Here is a 15,785-nt window from a genome sequence, read left to right as displayed (position 1 = left end):
TTTAAATAACCGGCTGCAGAGAGCATCCCCTTCTCAGGTAATGCTTCCTATCCATGGAAATGTGCCAGTCCCTTGAGCTATGGAGAAAAGGGACTTGTGATGATGCAGTATTGAGTGACCTGGGTGACCTCCTGCTGTAAGTCAGTTACAGTGCATCTCATAAGAGACTGTGCTTCCAAGGGAGGAAGAGCAGAGACAGAACTCACCTGTGGCAAAGACAACGTTCCTTGAGACCAGGCGGTGCTCCACGATGGAGAACTGTGGGAGTTCGATCCTTTCCACTCCAGTGACGGCCTTGTCCCCGCCTCTCCAGTAAAACTCAATGTCATCTGTGGTGTAGCCGTCTGCCAGAAGAGAGAGCAGGAACGTGGGAGACAGTGAGCATTATCACTTTGTATCAGTGCAAGGCTAAAGAAACGGGTACCAGTGAAATAGAAGTAACAGTTTTCCTATATATGAAGTATATTTGCTTAGTGTGCTTTTCTATCAGAAGACCTGTCATTGAAGCACTAACTTTCTAACATCTCTGTTTACCTCTGCTGCTTTGTTGATACCGAACTGGTGTTGAAAAGTTGAGGGGCTGGGAGGCCCGGTGCGCTATGCCCAGAGTTCTGTTTGTAAAGCCTGATGTAGAGCTTGCCTGGACATCGTGCAGAAATGGGGTCACCATGAGTCAGAGTTGAGTCAACTCAGTGGCAACTGGTTTTTTAACAGCAGTGAAGAAGAAGATGATTGCATGAGAACAAAAAGATTCTAGTATGAAGAATTCTGGAAAGGCAATTACCCTAAAAAGTTATTGAGAAGTTAACACAGTGAGGGTGAATTCAACCCGTAAATGTTTGATATCATGAGAAACTCTTAGAGCAAAAATAGTGTTCTCTTTGGCTCTGCCTGATGGTTACATTGGCTGCTCTTGGCCATGAGGCTTGCCAACCTTATAAAGGCCTTTTGCTGGGACAATCTGGGACCTCAGAGGTTTGACAGAAAGAAAAGAGAAAGAGAAGTGGCTGTTAGCCTGACTATATTTCCCAACCCAGCTTTTAGCACAGTGCTCAGTGTTCACACAGTAATCAATCAACAAGTTTTCCTTGAGAACAAGTACACAGGAAAATAAGGTCTGATGTTACTTGCACAGCCCAGGAGTATTCTACTTTATCTGTATGGTCAATTAGGACAAGATATTAAAAAAAAAAAAAAATCCTTTCACTAAAACAGACTCTGATTTGACCACATAATACAACAAAAAGGCAGTGCTTTATCTTTGACACAAGACAAACAAATGGGCCAGAGCTGGGGGATGACTGCTTCCCATGGTTCCTGCTAACTCCGTGGTTCAATCTTCCATCCTTTCTCCCCTGGATCACTGTGGTTGCCAGCTCCTATCTTGCCTCCTTATATTCCCTCCAGCTACACAGAATGCACTTAACTTTTTCTAACATAGTCCTTCGACTATTGGAAAAGAGTCATCATTTTTCCCTTGAGTTTTCTGTCTTCCGTGCTAAACATCCCCAGACAATTCAACTGTTCATCACTTGACGTGATTTAATGTCCTTCACCTTCTTGGAAAGCACAGCTCTCAGCAAAGTTGACAGTGATGGAGGTGTGGAAGTGAGGGGCACACAAAGGCTGCTCCATTGGGATCAGAACACTAGCTTACTACTGGGGAAATTTTTCAACATGTTTATTCATGGGGATAGATTCCCATCTCGTCACAGTTGCACAAAGGGGCACTGCAAAGTCAAAGTCATTTATCCACCAAAAAAATTCAGTGTAAATATTGACAAGCCCAAGTTCAACTGAAACTAATTACTAACTGGTCTATGGTAGATCAAGATAAACAACGTCAACAACAAAGCAACACTGGATATGCCAGGAGATGGAGATGGGACATTTGTTGTTAGCTGATACAGATGCAGTTCTCGTCCCTCACACAGAAGTACTCCATGCTGAATTATCAATAAAACAACGGAATACTCCTCAAATTGAAGAAAATTGCTGAAATGCAGAAAGAGATTGCTTGTAATGCTGAGTTCCTGATGGGAAATGAGTTTTACTGAGTGCCCAGGGTTTCACCAGCATAGCCATTCATGCATGATGAAGCATATTATAAGAAAATTGCGTATCTGTCTTTGCTCTTTTCTCACTGAATGGATTGAGATGGGGAGCACTAGTTTTTTATATTTCAGCAAAGCAAACAGACTCTGTTAATAAGATTAGAATGGAGAACTCTTTTATACAGAGTCTAACTCTCTTTTTATGACAGTAAATTTGGCCAAGTGGAGAATTAAATCTCTAATCTTTAAGACAGTCAAAAACTAATTCAAGAAAACTATATATGGCTCGGAAAAAATCCTAAATAATGGCAATAAACTCTATAACACAAGGTGGACAGGAAGGAACCACAGATGTAGATACACACAGCTTTCGATTTCCAGAGTACAGTTCTGCTCATCCAGTGGGTACCTCCTTAGGTCCATCATGCATGCTGCTGTCGTCGTGATTCTGAAACACATAGAGCATGGGAAAGCATTAAAGATGAGGGGAAATGGAGTAGGGTGAACTGCTTCTAGATAAACAATGCTTAGGGCTCCTTTCCCCAAAGTGTGCCTTGACTAAAGATATTTCACAATATACACTGAGAAACTAGAATGAATAACAAATTATCTCCAGGATAACATAGATCAGCTTTATCAAGAAAAACAACACAATAACTTTAAATCCTACAAAATTATTTATTGAATTTTGTTTACTTTGGAAATCAGGAGCCAATAAAGGGGTTTCTAAGGTAGTCCTTACGTTCAATTTTTGTTCTGCTCCTTCTCTGGTGATTCTCTAACCTTTATAGTATAAAGAAAATCAATGCGTGGGGGCAACACTGTTAGATTAAGATTTACTTCTTTGACTCTCCATGTGATGTGCTGAAGTAGCTACAGATCCACAGGATGTACTCTGGAACTCTAAGCAGAGCTTCCCCTTTAACTTACTTTATGGCAGTTATCTTCTGAGTTGGATTCTTACCCTTCAGAGTTTTCACCATGTGATCATCTATCTTTTCAAAAAGAATATCTGGCTTCTATGTTACTGACTATGAATCATAATTGCATTGATTAGCTTCCCTTGGGGACGGATGCAGTCATGGAAAGAATGTCCATCATGGCCCAAAGAGAGTAATGTCTCCAACATCCAATGGTTAAACAAAACATACATTGGGAGACAACACTTCTAGATATGTCAGTTCCATTTCCTACTCTGTCTACTCAGGGAAATCAACCTACCTAAGACCACTGTTGAAAATGGAACACCAGGGCACCGTGTTTTATACTATATTTCTCTAGAATACCACTCTTTCCCCACTGCAGTCACAGCTGACAGGACTGGATCCTAAATTCAAGGACAGCCAACCATTAGCTGGTCAGTGATCTAGAATGCCACCTGACTTAAAAGGCAGAGTGGAGCCAAAGAGATTCCCTTTCATGGAAATGAATTAGACTGTAAAGATAACAAGTACAGCTCAACTGACAAGGCCATAGATGATGATGCCATTTTCATATGGAGAGTAAAGTACAGAAAGCATAATAGTGGTAGAGAAAATACAGAGTAGATGGTTGAGCAGACAGTTTCATACTGAGACAAGAAGAAGACACTGGAGAATAGTAGCTATACCCTGGGCCACAGTATATGGCCTTAATGTGTGTTTACTGCTCATCTCCCGGGAAGGACATTCTCATAGCTCCTGTGGGAGTTGTGCAACTGGCAATCCTGGCTATGTCCACTCAAAGGTGGATTTTCAGAAAGAAGAAGATGCTTTCTCTTGAGATCCCAAGAGTCACCATAAACCCCCAGTTACCCTGTAGGTTCTGCTTCTCTTGAAGCCCGGGGTTCCGTTTTCATTGGATAACCCCCCACATGGCAGTTCACAACAAACCTACTATGGCTTCAGGTAGCATGAACAAGCTCTGTTCCTATCCACAGCAGACCCTAACCAAAACACTGGTAAAGCACCAAGTATGTGCTAGTTCTGTTGGGTTTGTCTCCTTTAACCCAAATGCAGGGGCTAAGGGAATCAAATATGTCCTTTTGTGCATATGGTTAGGCAGCAGGTTTGAGGAAAGTTCTTCAACTTTTCAATGGCTGAGAAGTGCAGTGAGAAAAAATGTCAACATATTCCACAAGTCTGGGTCAAAACTGATGTTTTCTAGACAAATTTCATACATCTGCCATGTAGACACACACTAGAAGTCCCATGCCAATGGTGGGAATGGGTCCTTTCCAAATGGCATGACAGTTCTATAATCATGACTGCATTACGTTCTATAATCCAAAATCAGTACATAGCTCTTTGGTATTTGACTTTCTGGCCAACTGAAGTACCAGCCTCCCAGTTTAAAATTCTGGCATGCTCTATGAAGACTGAAAACCCAACATCCATAAAAGATGCCTGCAAAGCAAAATTAGAATAAAGTTCTGTTACAATTATGAATTTTTATGAAGAAAAGAGCGCTACTGGAAATGTTCACGTTTTTAAATTCTTTCTGCATATTTTGGTACCTATTCACCTGAACAGAGTTGATAATTGAGACTACTATTTCTTATTGTTTTGTAATTTATTATCCAACACCACTCTAACACACACACACACACCACCCACCATACACATAAACATAATGTATACCACCAACACCACATACAGTACACACATACGCCACACAGAAACACAAACACATAAATGCTCAAATTGTTTGGGAACAACATGTGTGTCTGGCTCACATTATGCAGACTGTTTCAGATTAATTATTAGAAGGGGAACATGACACAAGCAGAATTGGTGTGAGTATCCTCTTTGTTTCACCAAAGCGGCTACTGTTTTTCTCTCCAGGACAGAAGCTGTCTGGGTTTTCTTATCCCAGTATAGCGCTGGCTATAAAATGAAGCCTTTTTCCTATTTACCTGTGGAGCAAGGTAGACAAATCTATTCACTGCTCTTCTTCCTATGGAAGAAATATTCAGAAAACCCTGTCACGATGGAGAGTGAGATACAAGAGCCTGCTCAGGCTACAGAAGACAGGTACTGAGATGCTACAGTGGAAGAAGTACAGAGGCCTGGTATGTTACTGAAGACAAAGTAAAAAAAAAAAAAAGTCAGAAAAAAGTCAGGAGGGGCAGAAAGACAGATCAAGAAGGTTATGCAGCATGAAGAACCCTACTAAGTCACAACATCCTCACGCAAGTTGGCTGAACTCACGACAGGCTTGGGGTGAGTGGATTTCTTGTGTGAATCAATGGGATTTTGTGCCCCTGCGACTTTGTACAAACCAGAAAAGGGCTGAGGAATTTCACAGTCTGGAGACTTGAGAGCTCCAGCTCAGTTGTCAGAGATAGACCGAGGGCAGAGAAGCCCCAAAGACATGTAGGCTCCATCTGCACACTCCCCAACATTCACACACATCTTTCGCATTTCCCTAATAAATGTTATTTGTCTGGAGAGAAGAACAGAACCAACATTCAGCTCCATTGCCATGGCCCTCTCTCTAATCTGAGAGTTCCTCTGCTGGACAGAGGCGAGGGAAGGCGAAATCTGGTTGGATGAGGCTCTCTGCAGTACTACTTTTTAGTAGCTCCATTAATGTTGTTGTTTCTTTTTTTGGTTGAAAGATAGCACCGCCTAGAGTATCTGTGGCTGCAATGTGTGCTGTGTGCTGATAGAAAAGCAGAGAAAGATGGTGCCAAGTGATGGAGAAGGTGTCTGCATTCAACATGCCCCTTCTTTACAGATAGTCATCTTTGGAGGATGCTGGAAGTAGAAAGTAAAACCAAACAAGAGCATCCACGGAGAGGTGGAGAGTTGAAGATTGAGGATTGAACAACACTATAGGAATGGGTGCTCAGAACAGCCGGCCATGCTTCTACTTTGTGTAACTTGCTCAGTGCTCAGGTTTGAGCTAAGCATTTTAATATGCACACATTTAATATCACAACAACCACACTACAGCAGTATTACTATTATTCCTATTTTGCAGTTGAGTAAACCAAGGCTTGGGAAGAATAAGGAGCTTGGCCATGCTCGCAATGCACTGAGAGGCAAACGCGGCATTCAGACTCAGCAGACTGAACCCTATACTACTTCTTTGACACCACTTCTGCCTTGAATAACACAAAATCATGTCTTAAAAGCCTAGATGGGGGCGAGGTTCTTGCTATGAAATAAGAGCAAATAGGGTGGAAAATTTGTGTTAAATATATATATAGATAGATACAGATACATAAATACATACACGTAACTTCAAAAATATATATACATAATATTCTCATCATATGTATGACAAGTTGGACATATAATATGTAAAGGAAGAAAATTAATGTTCTACATACTACCCCTGCAGTATATGTAGTGATATTTAATCCAAATGATTTCCTACTCATTGTGGGGTAGGTTAGAATTTATTAGATAGTCTTCTATTTTTATAAGGAATATATTTCTAAAGAGATGTCAGTGAAGTGTGAAAATGCAAGGAATAAACTTGAACGTTATAAGGGGCATGCTGTCTTTGGAGAGTCAAAAATCATATTGCGAACTACCAGGTGATCGTTCCTCTTTTGGATACTGACTTTAGCTATCCTTGTATGCTTGCTTCCTATACCACTGAGCAGGCAGTCAGTCTCAACTGTGTTAAGTTTATGAGATGTACTATGGAATCACCACTCCCATGTCTTAATTCTCACCCATTTAAGAGGACTAATAAGGGCAAAAAGAGTCCTGGTGGTACAATGGGTAAGAGCTTGGCTGCTAACCAAAAGGTCAGCGGTTTGAACCCACCAGCCACTCTGTGGGAAAAAAGACCTGACGATCTGCTCTCATAAGGATTATTGTTGTTGTTGTTGTTAGGTGCCATAGAGTCACTTCCAACTAATAGCAACTAATAGTACAACAAAACAAAATATTGTCTGGTCCTGCACCATCCTCACAATCGTTGTTACCCTTGAGTTCATGTTGCAGCCGCCGTGTCAATCCATCTTGTTGAGAGTCTTCCTCTTTTTCGCTGACCCTCTGCTTTACCCAGCATTACATCCTTCTCCAGGGACTGATTCCTCCTTATTACATGTCCAGAGTGTGTGAGACATAGTCTTGTCATCCTTGCTTCTAAGGAACATTCTGGCTGAACTTCTTCCAAGACTTATTTGTTCATTTTTCTGGCAGCCCATGGTGTATTCAATATTCTTTGTCTTCCTTATTCATTGCCCAGCTTTCTTTGGTCTTCCTTATTCATTGCCCAGCTTTCGCATGCATATAAGGTGATTGAAAACACCATGGCTTGAGTCAGGTGCACCTTAGACTTCAAGGTGACATCTTTGCTTTCAACGCTTTAAAGAGATCTTTTGCAGCAGATTTGCCCAATGTAATGTGTCCTTTGAGTTCTTGACTGCTGCTTCCATGAATGGTGACTGTGCATCCAAATAAAATGAAATTCTCGACAACTTCAATCTTTTCACTGTTTATCATGATCTTGCTTATTGGTCTAGCTGTGAGGATTTCTTATGGGATTGTTCTACTCTGTCTTATAGGGTTGCTATGAGTTGAATCAACTTAATGGCCCATAAGAACAGATAATGGTAAATGTGGCCTATTCAAAGAACTGCACAAATTTAAGTTTCTCCACAGACCATCTGGTGGGGCTGCTGTGGAAATGCAGCTGTTGGCTGTCCAGGAGCCCCACTTCCTGCTACAAACATTCACTTGAAATGTTCACTTGGCATTGAAGTACAGAAGAGCCCCTTGTAGAGATAATGTTGGCCATGAATGAAGTCTGGGATTCACACTTAATGGTGAATAATTGGGGTAATACACATAGTCTCTTTTCCCACTTGTATGAGCCTTTTAAAGTCACAGTAAATATAGGAGAGGAGATATTTCCAAAGGTTCAGGGTGAGGTTGATTTTGATGTTCCTGGCTGACCTTTGGAAGGTGGGTTCCTGCCTTGACAGCTTTCTCAGAGAGACCTTCTGGAAATAAAGTATCCTAGCCCTAGCTCTCCTCACATTATACCATTTCGATGTTTTCATAACACTTAAAACCATCTACAATTGTGGTATTATTGTTAGTCGCTGTTGAGTAGCTCTGACTCTTTAAGCCCCCATGTACAACAAACCATTGCCTGGTCCTGCACCATATTCACAACTGTTGGTATTCCCAGTCCATTGTTGTGGTTACTGTGTACTTCGAGTACCTTCTAACCTAGGGGGCTCATCTACCAGCACTGTATCTAACAATGTTCTGTTGTGATCCATAGGGTCTTCATAGGCTGATTTTCAGAAATAGATCACCAGGACTTTCTTCCTAATTTGACTCAGTCTGGAAGCTCTCCTGAAACCTGTCCACCATGGGTGACCTTGCTGGCACTTGAAATACCAGTGGCATAGCTACCATCATCACAGCAACATGTAAGCCACTTCAGTACAACGAACTGACAAATGGATGGTAGTCTACAATTACAATGCCCATGGATTTGTTGACTTGCAGCCCCTCGGCTGTCCCCCAGGCGAGTCATGAGAGCAGGGTTTTCTTTCCTGTTAATGGCCATCTCCATGGCCTATAACAGAACCACCCACAGCAGGCACTGGTAAATAGTCAGTGCATCACAGGCTTGAGTGAGACTGGATAAAGTGTGGAAAGAAAAAGGAGGTAGCTGGGCCTTCCTTGGCTTTACCCCTCCACAAGCACTCCCAGTAGGAGCTGTGGCCTGCATGGTGGCTGATCCCTTGGAGCCTTTATGTGCTCCTGGGTCAGGATGCTTGGATGAGATGTTCCTGTGTTAAGAGACAAGTGGTCTTTGTGCATTTTCCCCCGTAGAATCCTTATCAGCCTAATGTTGATGCCTACAAGCTCAGTGAGGATCACAGAGAAATGTGGCCCTCTGTGGAGTCTCCTGGCTCTCTGATTCTAGTCTTGTTAAATTCACAAGACCCAGAGCCATTTGTACCTCTTGTATGACTTCTGGCCTGCTCTCAGGGTGCCCACATGTCCAGGAGCACTGGACAATGGTTATGTGCATGACCGCAGCCCAGAACCACAGCCCGGGTATCGCTTTACAGGTGACCACTGAGCTACCAGCAACCACTCTGTGATGACTCATGCTCATCTTCATTCCTGATTCCCCAGGTGCCATGTGCATTGGGTGGCAGAGGCTTCAGTCATTTCCTCAGGAACAGGAACTCAGAAGCAAGGGTTAGGCAGCTGATTCAAATAATTCAGAAGGGGTGTTTTCTAAAGCAAGTGCTTATTATTCCATGTGGAGAAGGCACAGGCATAGGCCAACTTTTAAGTTATCCTGATTTATTTTTTTAATTTTGTTTTACAAAGTATGTATGAAAATGCATTCACAGAGCTGTCCTCATGTCCTCTCGTATAAACTCCTTGAAGAGGTTGGGAGGGAACCACTGTGGGAGGTTGGTGGCACTAGTAGCCCAATTTCCCAAGATCTACTCTCTCTAGCTGTTAGAAAGCCATGCTCAAATGAGTCTGCTGGTCCTCAGAGGAGACTGGAGGCACAGGGATGAGGACTGCAGTGCCTAGTTATCCCTGCTTAGACCACCCCGGCATCTAAAGGTCCACCCACCTGAAGCCTTTGAGTGATGCAGCTGGGTCAGCAGAGATGCTCGTCACCCACCCAGAAGCATGTTCAATGAACACTCACTCTTATATGGCACTAAGGCTTCATAGCTGTTTGTTATACAGCATTGTCAAAGCAATAGATGACTAGTACAATAATCAATACAAAGAACTGTATACATAAAGATACATAAATTATTTTATATATAAATATAAATCACAACCTGATACTTCTTAGGGGTGTCAGAAGATAGCAAAGCTGTGAGTAGATAGCATTTTTCTAGAATAGGGGCATCTATTTCTAAAGTGAAGCGTAAATCCACTATCACTATAGGAATATCAGTCTTTATGAAATAAGTGGCTGATGGCTACCCCTAAGAGAGTGCAGATATAAAACATTTCCAACCCCACAGAAAGTCCATTGAACAGGGCTAAAAAACGCCTCTGAGCCAGACATAACTAGAGACTTGCCGTGCCCTCCCCTCTAATGCAATAGCTCCTCTCTCTCTCTCGCTCTCTCTCTGATTGGCTTTAGAGAACACAGCTCCTAGAATGAAAATGGTTGGGGCGGGGGGTGGTTGGTGGGTGCAGTCAAATGTGCTGGAAGCAGAGGCTCTAAGGAAACCATCACAACCAGAGGCAGGTGTCCATAGGTCATGGTTACCATGAGTGCAAGGAAGAAAATGTCCAAAAGATCAGCAGTTCAAATCCACCAGCTGCTCCTTAAAGACCCTATGGGGCAGTTCTACTCTGTTGTAAAGGGTTGCTATGATTTGGAATCAACTCAACAGCACTGGGTTTGGAAGACCCTATTCAAAGTAGCACATATTTTGCAGACTTCATGGCCTAGCCAGTTAACAAGCAGTTGGAAGAGAAGGCCTACCCTCAATAAATGTTAATCAGGCACCACATATTGAGTACATTAACCTGATCTTAGAGCTTCCAACATAAGAGAGAGTGAGAATGAAGGGCCAACATCAACATGCCCATATGTCACTGGGAAAGCACTTTGAGGATAAACGTTCTGAATAAAGCAAAGAGGTGTTCTATGAAAAGTTTGGAAGCTTAGAAAACGAAAAGTTGAAACACTTGGATGATATATGTCTGGCTGTCTATGTTTCTTTAAAATAAGAACAGGGAGGCATAAGAAAAGAACATGCTGAGGTGAAGGCAGAGACACAAGCTGGGAAAGCAAGAGAAGAAGGCAAGGAATCCCAGCCGTATGAGCTGAATTGAAATTTGTACTAAAGCCAGCACCAGTAGGCAGCACCTAACCCCAATACTTGTGGATATAATCTCATTTGGAAACAGGGCTTTCTTTATGTTAATAAAGCCATATCAGTGTCGGGTGTGTCCTAAACCTAACCGCTTCTGAGTTATAAGGATCAGCATAGACACAGAGAAAAGAAGCACAAGTGAGGGAATATAGATGCCACGTGGAGATTGACAAGGACTTGAGGAACACCGGAGCTACAGAAGCTGAAAGCGACAAGGATCTTCCCTCAGAGTTGACAGCGGGCATACCCTTATAGCTGGTACCCTGAACTTGAACTTCTGGCCTTCTATACTGTGAGAAAATAAATTTCTCTTCCTTAAAGCAATCCACTTGTGGTATTTCTGTTACAGCAGCACTGAGAAACTAAGACAGTGTTCAAGTAAACAATTAAAATTAAACATGAAACCATAAAGCAGCCTTTCAAAAACAAAAGGAAGAGGATGTTTATAAAGATTGTAGCATAAATTAATGAATAGAATTATGATACAAAATCAAAGACTGACTCTTTAAAAGTATAAATAAAATAGATAATTTTTTTTTTGAGGCAACTAAACAAAATTATAAATGAAGAAGGAAATATGTAGTTTAAAAATATCAGAGATGGCAATGCTCACATGTATGCTAATGAATTAGAAAGTCAGATAAAAAGGACAATTTTCCTGAAAAATGTGATTTCTTGAGATTGATACAAGATGAAAAAGAGAAAGAACCAAATCAATAGCAGAAGTTTAGATTATAAAAATTTACTTCAAAAAATATTTAATGTAAATTATATATTTATGGGTAAATTCTTTAAACAATAAAGGAATATCAACCATTTCAGGAATTGTTGTTGGTTCTGACTCATAGAGACCCTATATACAACAGAACAAAATACTGCCCTGTCCTGTGCCATCTTCACAATTGTTGCTATGTTTAAGCCCACTGTTGTAGCCACTGTGTCAATCCATCTTGTTGAGCGTCTTCCTCTTTTTCGCTGATCTTCTACTTTACCAAAGCATGATACCTGTCATGGATGGAATTGTGTTCCCGCAAAATATGTGTCAATTTGGCTAGGTAATGATTCTCAGTATTTTGTGATTGTCCTCCATTCTGTGATCTGATTATCCTCCATGTTGTGATGTGTTGTAAATCCTAGCCTCTATACTTGTGGTTGGAGCTCTAGTGATGCAGTGGTTAAGAGCTCAGCTGCTAAACAAAAGGTCTAATGTTCGAATCCCCCAGCTGTTCCTTGGGAACGCTGTGGGGCAGTTCTACCCTGTCCTATAGGGTAGCTATGACTTGGAATCGGTTTGACAGCAGTGGGCTTTTTTGGGGGGGGTATACTTGTGGTTATGGTCCCATTTGGGACTGAGCTGTCTGTTATGTTAATGAGGTAGGATTAGGTCAGGTTAATGAGGATTAGGTTATGTTTGTTATGTTAATCAGGTAGGATTAGGGTGGTGTACACTTTGAGTCACCACCCTACAAAGGATTAAAGGAGACAGCAGCAAGCAGGGAGAAAGGGACTTCCTAACCACCAAGAAAGAAGAGCCAGGAACAGAGGGTGTCCTTTGGACTTGGAGTCCCTGCAATGAGAAACTCATACCCAGGGGAAGACTGATAACAAGGAACTTCCCCCAGAACTGACAGAGAGAAAGATTTCCCCTGAAGCTGGCACCCTGAATTTGGACGTCTACCCACCTAAACTGTGAGAGAATAAATTTCTGTTTGTTAAAGCCATCCACTCGTGGTATTTCTGTTATAGCAGCATGACATAACTAAAAAAATGTCCTTTCCCAGGAACTGGTCCCTCTTGATAACATGTCAAAGAACTTAAGACGAAGTCCCACCATCCTTGTTTCCAAGGAGGATTCTGGCAGTACTTCTTCCAAGACACATTTGTTTGTTCCTTGGGCAGTTCATGATATATTCAATATACTTCGCCAACACTGCAATTCAAAGGCAACAATTCTTCTTCAGTCTTCCATATTCATGGTCCGGGTTTTGCATGCACGAGGTGATTCAAAATACCACAGCTTGGGTCAGGTGCACCTTAGTCCTCAAAGTGACATCTTTGCTTTTCAACACTTTAAAGAGATCTTTTGCAGCATATCTGCCCAATGCAATCCATCATTTGATTTCTTGACTGTTTCTTCCATGGACCTTGATTATGGATCCAAGTAAAATAAAATCCTTGACAACTTCGATCTTTTCTCTGTTTATCATGATGTTGCTTATTGGTCCAATTGTGAGGATTTTTGTTTTCTTTATGTTGAAGTGTAATCCATACTGAAGGCTGTAGTCTTTGATCTTCAGTAAGTGCTTCAAGTCCTCTTCACTTTCAGCAAGCAAGGTTGTGACACCTGCATATCTCTGGTTGTTAATAAGTCTTACTCCAATTGTGATGATGCATTCTTCTTCATAAAGTTCAGTTTCATGGATTATTTGCTCAGCATACAGATGGAATGAGTATAGTGAAAGGACACACCCTGATGCACACCTTTCCTGACTTTAAACCATGCAATATTTGCTTGTTGTGATTGAATGACTGCCTTTTGATCTATGTATAGGTTCCTCATGAGCACAACTAAGTGTTCTGGAATTCCCATTCTTCACAATGTTATGCATAATTTGTTATGATCCACACAGCCCAATGCCTCTGCATAATCAATAAAACACAGGTAAACATCTTTCTGGTATTCTCTGCTTTCAGCAGAGATACGTCTGACATCAGCACTATCCCTTGTTCGGTGTCCTTTTTTGAATCTGGCTTGAATTTCTGGCATTCCCTGTCAATGTACTGCTGCAACTGTTTTTGAATGATCTTCAGCAAAATTTTACTTGTGTATGATATTAATGATATTGTTCAATCATTAATATCACACACAAGTAAAATTCTGTTGGACTTCCGGGCAACATGGCACTATAGTCAGAAGCACCATGCCATCCCTCTGCAGCAAAGATCAGAAAAACTAAGTCAAACAGAGTCACACATCAATCCTGAAACCCTAAGCATCAAATGAAGAAGATAAAGACCTCAGCCAAGCACCGAATGGAATAAGAAACTGACCGGGAACAGAGCGCGAGGAGAGATACATGCAGAGGTCCCCTATCAGCTACTGCAGCATGGATCCGCCATCTTGGACTTCTATCAGAGATCAGTGAACAGGGGATATGAGAAAGCAGCTTCACGGATTTTCCAGCAGGAGACAGAACAACTGGTAACCCACGATATAGGCTTTCCCACCCCCCACCCTTCTTCACCCCCACTTAGCCTCCTCTGCTTCCTACAGCCACAGTCTATTGGCCAGGAAGCATGAGCTTCCCCCCAGTACCACTTGGATTCCACTCACCCACATCAGCCAGCTCCCTGAGTGCCATTTGTTGGCTGCTTGTGTTGCTTTTTTCCGATTCTTTAGATTTCTTCCTTGCCTCTCACCACCTCCCCCTCCTTTCTCTCAAATACCTGGCTCCGTGCGCCATCTTTGCTTCTTCCTGAAGGCTGCAAAACACCACTCAACTATGAAACTGCTTCCTGGCCCATGCCACCACACTGGTGGGACCCCCGGGGCTTTTTTGTTTGTTTGTTTGCTCTGATTTGTTCTGTTTTGATTTGATTGTTTGTTTTATTTTTCTTTTCTCTGCTTGGGAGCCCCTTCTAGCCAGGCAGTACCACACAGCTTAGAAGCCAGTCCCTTACTCTGCACAGATGCACAGGGACATCCCTGGGGGACATTTTTTTTTTCTTGTTTTATTGGGGTTTTTTGTTTGTTTGTTTGTTTTTGTTTTTATTTTTTCATTTCTTTGTTAAGTTTTCTTCTCTCTCTTATTCCTTTTTTGTCTTTCCTCATTTCCAGTTTCTTGATTTATTCATTTTTTTCTTTTACCATTTTTCTTTTTTTTTCTTTTTGTTTTTCCCCATTTCTCAGTCTCTCATCTCTCCACTCCAATAGCAAGCTCACTTAGCACTCTTTTTTGTTTGTGTGTATGTTTTTGGCTCCTCCCTCTCTCCTCCTTCTCATCTTTCCCATACCCATCTTAGCTCCACACATCACAGTTTACCCCCTCCTTCCGGCCTACCTGAACCATGCACTGAACATCACACTCCCAAGCAGCACAGGCACAGCTACTGGAACCTGCCTTGCACTGATTCCTGGTCTGCACTGTCAGACGTGGTACGTACCACAAAAAACCTATCCCAGCAACTCCCTTTCAGCTGGACCTGCCCTGCAGTACCATACCTGTGTGACTGACCCTGCCCATTTGAGAAGGACATGAAAAGTATCATGCCCACAGACAAGCAAACAACAAAGAACTCACAGACCACCTGCTCAGATGTAACCAAATAAAACAAAAAAGCAGGACAAAACAAACAAATCTACAATCAGTAAACAAGGAAAACAACCACTGAATGCCCCGAAGGCAGCAGACAATATCAAAACATTTACAAAACAAGACAGGATGGTTCCAGTAGGCAACCAAAATAAAACACCAGATGACCTTCCAGTAGAAGAAAAGGCACTAGACCTAACTGATAGGGAATTCAAATCTCTAGTATTCAGAATTATCCAAGAGTTAAAGCAATAAGCAGACAAAACGAGGAAAAAATAGACAAATTCATGGAAAAGGCAGACAAATTCATGGAAAGTAGAGACCAAAAATTTGAAGAATTCAAGAAAATAATACAGGAACAAAATGCTAAAATAAATTCACAACTAGACATCATACAAAAACAACAATTAGGAATCCAAAAGATAAACAACAAGATTTCAGAAATGGACAGTGTCATAGAAGGGCTGAGGAGCAGGTTTGAAACGATGGAAGATATGGTCAGTGAAACTGAAGACAAACACTTGGATACAACTCTGTTTCAGGAAAAATCAGAAAAAAGAATGAAGAAAAATGAAGAAACCCTGAGAATTA

At 41.7% G+C, this 15,785-nt stretch overlaps 1 protein-coding gene across 3 annotated transcripts in view; it reads right to left on the bottom strand.

Moving 5' to 3' along the window:
• Window positions 1-15,785, bottom strand: part of GABRB3 (gamma-aminobutyric acid type A receptor subunit beta3) — a 397,072-nt gene that overhangs the window by 44,966 nt on the left and 336,321 nt on the right. For all 3 annotated transcript variants that reach the window (XM_004372623.1, XM_004372622.1, XM_023727844.1), the window contains 2 exons: window positions 2,420-2,502; window positions 207-344 (listed from right to left, as the gene is read on the bottom strand). In XM_004372623.1, the coding sequence (XP_004372680.1) occupies window positions 207-344; window positions 2,420-2,502 (221 nt within the window). The remainder of the gene's footprint in view (window positions 1-206; window positions 345-2,419; window positions 2,503-15,785) is intronic.

Source organism: Trichechus manatus, unplaced genomic scaffold (assembly GCF_000243295.1).
Source record: "Trichechus manatus latirostris isolate Lorelei unplaced genomic scaffold, TriManLat1.0 scaffold00019, whole genome shotgun sequence".
Lineage (NCBI taxonomy): Eukaryota > Metazoa > Chordata > Mammalia > Sirenia > Trichechidae > Trichechus > Trichechus manatus.
Note: the sequence above shows the minus strand (reverse complement) of the source record. Positions and strands in the feature narration are given on the sequence as shown.